We start from the raw sequence: 6,393 nt of genomic DNA on the forward strand, positions 1-6,393 counted from the left end.
AGCCCAGGAGTTTGAGGTTGCTGTGAGCTAGGCTGACCCCACGGCACTCAAGCCCAGGCAACAGAGTGAGACTTTGTCTCAAAAATAAATAAATAAATAAATGTGTCAATGAAGAATGTAAAAGAAATTTATAATATAGTCGCTTCCAAAAAGATGTTTATGGCCTAACTAGGATTGTATATGGTATACTCAAATTAATTAAAGGCTAATTAAATAGTATATGTAGGTCCATGATCCCTTACCTAAAGCTTTTGGAGCCAACACATTTTGGAACTTAGACATTTTTGAATTTTGAAAAGCAATAGTGTGTGTGGAAGTGTGCACACGTGCGTATGTGTGTGTGTCATACGTTACTGAAACACCCCTAGAAGAGTCTATCTGAGGCAGTACTCATAATCCATCACATTGATATTTCCACAGTGAAATGTATAATGATCACCTGGCATAAATAAAGAAAATAAATAGCCTCACATTTTCAATTCAGTCAGGTGTTATATCTAAAATAATTTGGGGGCCACTTTGAAAAAAATGTTCAGTTTTCAGAGCTTTAGGGATCTGGGAACTGTGGATAAGTGGACCTGTCATATGGACGAAATAAAATACTGTGGAAGTGTACAGAGGGAGCTCCACTGGAGTTAAAAAGAACTGGTGAAAGTTTTGTAAGTGAGGCAGAATTTGGGCTGTAACAAGTTAGTTTTCTGTCCCTGGGAGGTGAGGTACCCACAAAGCCTTGTCACCACGCTATCAGCCATGGAAGCTGTATTTTCCTGTTTCAGCCACTGGGGACCCATAGATTGTTCTGCAAATTGCTTTTCTGAGGTAGTCTCCAAGGTCAGATAGAAACCTGACCACTGAGATTTGTCCAAAGTGGAGACCAGAAAGAGGAAAGAGGTATACTTATTAAACAGTGTGGGAACCCTTAGGGTGAGAGGCTGGAATGAACCTATAAGAGGATGAAACCACATCTGCAAATGAGAGAATGTAAGCTTCAATCCCTGGCTAATTCCACTCTCTTTATTTCACCCCATACAATGGATCTCTTTCACAATTCATTCCCAATCCTAATGCAGTTGGTTGACCCACCAGAAAAATTCCTAACCTGGCTGATTTTCTCTGACATCTGCTCTTCTTTCCTCTCTTCCTATCCCATTTCTCATTTTCTCGCTTGCCTTGGATGATCTTTTGTCTCTTTCCCCAGAGAGGGATTCCATTAGGAAGAGGAGGGATCTGCCTGGGCCAGGTATCACCTCCTGCCACTCCTCCACCTCCTCTGAAATGTCAGGGCAGCCCAGATGCAGACACACTTCCTATTCAACCACGCTGTTCCCAAGAGGTCATTGCCAGGAGAGGTGAGTCAGAGGTATAAAGGCACATGTTGAATAAAGAGTGTCTGAGCAGATACCAGAGACAACACATTCAAGTGGTGGCCTGCCTGGAAGAGCAGGAAGGATAGAGGAAACGAGAATAAATGAAGAAAGAACACGACAGTGAAAGCCAGGTCAAAGTAAAGCAAACCTTTCTTCCTTCCAGTCTCCCGTTTATGTATGTCCCTGACTCTCGGGTCTGTAACATTCTAGCAGAGAAAAAATCTTAAGGGGATAAAATCTCAAAATCAAGTCACACAGTGGATCCTTACAGCCATTTGATCATAGTCTCTGCTCCAAGCAGGTCAAACTACATTATTTCTTTTTCTTTTTTCTTTTTTTTTTTTGAGACAGAGTCTCACTCTGTTGCCTGGGCTAGAGTGTCATGGCATCAGCCTAGCTCATAGGAACCTCAAACTCCTAGGCTCAAGCAGTCCTCCTGCCTCAACCTCCCGAGTAGCTGGGACTACAGGCATGCACCACCATGCCTGGCTAATTTTTTCTATATATATTTTTAGTTGTCCAGATCATTTCTTTCTATTTTTAGTAGAGACGTGGTCTCGCTCTTGCTCAGGCTGGTCTTGAACTCCTGAGCTCAAACAATCCACCTGCATTGGCCTCCCAGAGTGCTAGGATTATAGGTGTGAGCCACCGCACCTGGCCTACTTATTTCTTGACATATTTGAATTTAGAAGAAATAGGCTGAGGGCAGCCATTTGCATCCTCTAGTTTTCCAAGCCCATAGATTTTCCCCTCCTTGGGAAAATCCAATACCTTCTCTTCTGAAATTATTCTTTCACCAACTTTATTGTTCTTCAGAGTAAGAAAGAAGAAGAGGTGCTAAATGAGAAACAACATGATTTTCTCCCACGCCATTCACTCCACATCTATTGAGCATCTAATGGGAGCACTATTCTACTTTCTGGAGTGAATTTGGAAAAATGGCGCTCTCTCTCTCTCTCTCTCTCTCCCCCTGACCACCCTCCCTCCCACCCCCTATGCCAGATTCTGACTATAGGACCAACATCTACTTACCTGGCATAGCATAAGCGACCACCATTGGCTGACTGAATCTCTAAAAGGATCCAGAGAAAGAGAAAGGAGGCCCCAAAAAAGAAAAACAAGAGGAAAAGGAGAACAGAAAAAATAAAGGAAAAGAAGAAGCAAAGGAAAAACAGCAAAAGAAGGAGAGGAAAACAAGAAGCAAAGCAAAGAGGCAGCTAGGAAAAGATGGGAGGAAAGAGAAAAGGGAAGAGAAGGGTCAAGAAAAAGAGTGTTTTCCTCACCCAGCACGTATTCCGTCATGGACTATACACCACCACACCACCTTCCAGAAGACCCTCAAACCAGGCCCTAGATTTTTCCAGGCTCAGGAAGAGAAACCTGACCCACATGGTTCTCCAGATGTAGTCACAGATAGGATCACTTTAATTGCCTCCACAGCAGAGACGTGAAGTTGTGCAAAGCCCAAAAGTCTTATGTGATTGCTGTAGAGGCTCAGGGTGGGAGCAGGAAAAGACATGGGCAAAGGATGCATTAAACTCTTCCAGTCCAGACCAGGGAACAGCCTGATGACGGGGATTACAGCAGGAACTAGAGCAGCTCCCCACTTATTCCTCCCCAGGCCAGGGAGGGGGGAAACAGAGAGCCTATGAAACCAGGTGTCATCACGCTATTCTGCCATCTCTAATCCTGGGAACAAAATGCAAGCTGGGTGACCCATAGGACAAAGAAGAATTATATTTTCAAGAGAGAATGACAAAGAATAGCCCATCCTCTCTTCCCAGAACCTTCTCTTCAGCATACCTAAGAGGAGATCAACATGTGAAAGAGAAAGTAGAAAAGGAAGAGGAAGAGGAGTAGGTGAAGAAACAAAAAGGATGGGTTGCTTCATTGTCCAGGTGTTAACTGGACCTTCATGTCATTACAGCTTATAACAACAAACTTTTCCATAATGAAAGTCAGGTAATTGCAGTTAGGAGTGACTTGGCCTGCTTTGGACAACTTACAGAATGTCAAATCAAAAGGACGGGAGCTTTTGTGACATTTGCCCCCCTTGAGCTCACAGGAAACAACAGGGCTGTTACAGACAGCTTTGACTGTTTTTGGATCCTCGTGGATGAATGTGTACTCATTTCTGCAAGTCTGATTGTGCGCCTTCATCTTGTGTGCCATCATGGCATTGCATTCCCTAGCTGTGAGGTCAAGCCGAGGATAGTCTTTGTTGCTCTGAGAGAGAGCCTCAGCTCTGAGCATCTTGTTTCCTCCAACCTCATCTTCACCGAGCATGGTCTCTTCTGGCCAGACAGGTTGCACCACTCCTTTGTTGCTAAGCACCAGGGTTTCTGTGGTTCGGGGACCCTCTCTCTCAGGGGCTTTAGCTTCATCCTGTGAGTCACTGGACCAAAATTCGTTCAGCGGCTGATCACTGTCCTCCAGGACTGCGGCAGCCATCTGAAGCCCCAGGCCCAGGCCCAACCCCAGGCCCAGCAGCAACAGCAGCAGCATGAAAAAGACCTGCACCAGATTTGGCTTCATTTTGCCTGGAAGGAAAGAGGGAAATGGAAGAACACAATTTTGAGATGAAAATTGGCTCCAGTAGAGACCATAGTCTCCCCATACCCTATAGTACCCTCTTTAGGGTCTCCTCTCCCTTCTCCACATTACTCCATTCTCTTCAAGACAGTGACTCTTTCTTTTCTTTTCCTATTTCTCTTGTCCCTCCCCGCCACTTGCTCTGGTGCTACGTAATAAATAAGGTATGGCTCTTAAAAAGTAAGAAGATGACCAGGGCAAGCAGTTCTAAAGTGGTTTACATATGAGGAATCAGTAAGGGAAGTTCACATCTGCTGATTCTTAAACAGAAATTCATTCCAAACAACCAAAGAGAATGATTGAGAAAACGAGTACAGTGTCATGCTTTCCTTTAGAGAAACTCCTGTAGAAAGTCTTATTTTCAATAAGGGACTAGAATTACCATAGGAGACCATCTCTCCATTTTTATCACAAATTTACTTTTGCTCATTCAAGTATCTATTACTCTCCTTGCTACACACTCTCCCAAGAAAAGGATCAAAAGGAATAGAAGAAGTACCACTCTCACTCCTAAGTGGAGGCTGGAGAGAAGATGTCCAATTTTACATCTCAGGCCCCCTGCTAAAGCTACATCTTGTCTTGCCAGATTCCTTCTATGACTAAAGACCTCTCAGCATCTGGGTATTCCTGCCAACTAGGTTTGTACTCTCAGGGAAGAAACAGCATAAGAATGAAACCAAAGAAAATCAAACAATTGATCTGCTGGGGCTCCCTACTAATAAATACCCTAATGAGAGCTAAGGGATTGAGCATGTATCTTTGTCCTGCTAGGCCAGCCTCATCTCCCTATCAAAGAGAGATCTTCCCTACCAGAAAAAAAAAATGCTATAGAGAACATTATTGAGACAATTAATAAAATTAGAATACATTCTGTATAGAAGATAAGAGTATTGCAGTAGTCCCTGCTGATCCACAGGGGATATGTTCCAACACTCCCAGTGGATGCCTGAAACTACAGATCGTGCACTATGTTTTTTTTCTATACATATATATCTAATATAAAGTTTAATTTATAAATTAGGCACAGTATGAGATTAACAAAAACTAATAATAAAATAGAACAATTATGACAATATACTGTTTGCTATTTTACAGATAGAAGATTCATTCTTACCATAGATCTTAGCTACCTCACCATACGAATTTTTTTCTTTCCTTGTTAAGTTGAGAACTTGCACCTTTTCACTTAAAGGAAGCACTTTATGGCTTCTCTTTGGCATATCCAAATTGCCAGCATTACTGCTCTTACACTTTGGGGCCATTATTAAGTAAAGTAAGGGCTACCCGAACACAGTACTGCGATACTGAAACCATGACAGTGTATCTGATAATGGCTACTAAGTGACTAACAGGCTGGCAGGTGATATGTACAGCATGGATACGCTAGACAAAGGGATGACTCATGTCCCAGGCAGGATGGAGCACGACAACAAGAGATGTCATCACACTACTCAGGACAGCACGCAATTAAAAATTATGAATTATTTCTGGAATTTTCCACTTCATATTTTCAGACCACAGTGGACCACAGGTAACTGAAACTGTGGGTAAGGGAGACTGCTGCATATCAAAGTTTGATATACTGAATTTTAAAACTGTACTCTGATTATTTAAGAAAATATCCTTGTTCTTAGGAAATGCATGCTGAAATATTAAGGAGCAAAGGAGTACATACAATGTATGCAACCTGCTCTTAAATGGTTCAGAATATAGATATAAGTGTGTGGGTACATGTGTGTGTTTACAGAGAGAGAAAGAAAATCATAAAATAAGTGTGGGTGAAAATATTTTAATGTATCTGGATAAAGAGTGTTCAAGAGTTCCTTATATTATTATTGTAACTTTTCTCTAAAGTTGAAAATATTTTTAAAACATTGTTTTTTATTTTAAAAAAGAGAACTTCCCATGTTGTTCCCTGGGGCACCCAACACCTCTGTGACTTACCTACAAACCTAAATAGCTTCAAAGAGTCTTGAGTCCTCCCCAAGTTCTTCCCTCCCAGGGTTTCACTCTCTGTGAGCAGTTCTCTGGCTGATGATCTGCAGAAAAATGGTTATCTCCTGATGGTGCACGTGCTCTTAAACCCTGACTTACTTCCTAAACTCACTCTTCCTTTCACTTCCCCCACCCAGAACTGCATAAACACGCTCAGCCAGTCCTCCTTTCTGTTCCCACAAACACTTTGAAGTAAGGCTATTTGGGCACTGAGGCAGGTCCAAACACCCAAGACAGGAAATGTCTCCAGCCTGGGAAACTGCAGGCATTTTTGTTTCATTAATCAAGTGTTCCACTCCTGAGTTACACCCACTATCCTGTGGTTTCCAGCAAACAGCCTCACCTTGTACAGAATTTCAGATCTAGTTATTTTCTTATATTCTCCACAATGTACTTCCTTTAACCTTTTCCTATAATTTCTGGAACGTCAAGACCTTTG

At 42.3% G+C, this 6,393-nt stretch overlaps 1 protein-coding gene across 1 annotated transcript; it reads right to left on the reverse strand.

Moving 5' to 3' along the window:
- Positions 1–3,086: 3,086 nt before the first annotated feature.
- RNASE10 (ribonuclease A family member 10 (inactive)) lies at positions 3,087–6,102 on the reverse strand. Its single transcript, XM_045527213.1, has 2 exons — positions 5,904–6,102; positions 3,087–3,907 (listed from the first exon to the last, which is right to left on the reverse strand). The coding sequence occupies exon 2, from the start codon at positions 3,900–3,902 to the stop codon at positions 3,255–3,257; it is 648 nt and encodes a 215-aa protein (XP_045383169.1). The 5' UTR covers positions 3,903–3,907; positions 5,904–6,102; the 3' UTR covers positions 3,087–3,254.
- Positions 6,103–6,393: the final 291 nt, after the last annotated feature.

This window comes from Lemur catta, chromosome 1 (assembly GCF_020740605.2).
Source record: "Lemur catta isolate mLemCat1 chromosome 1, mLemCat1.pri, whole genome shotgun sequence".
Taxonomy (NCBI): Eukaryota; Metazoa; Chordata; class Mammalia; order Primates; family Lemuridae; genus Lemur; species Lemur catta.

Excerpts from the sequence above, each read along its gene's own strand:
- RNASE10 (XM_045527213.1), bottom strand. The coding sequence starts at position 3,902 with ATGAAGCCAAATCTGGTGCAGGTCTTTTTCATGCTGCTGCTGTTGCTG.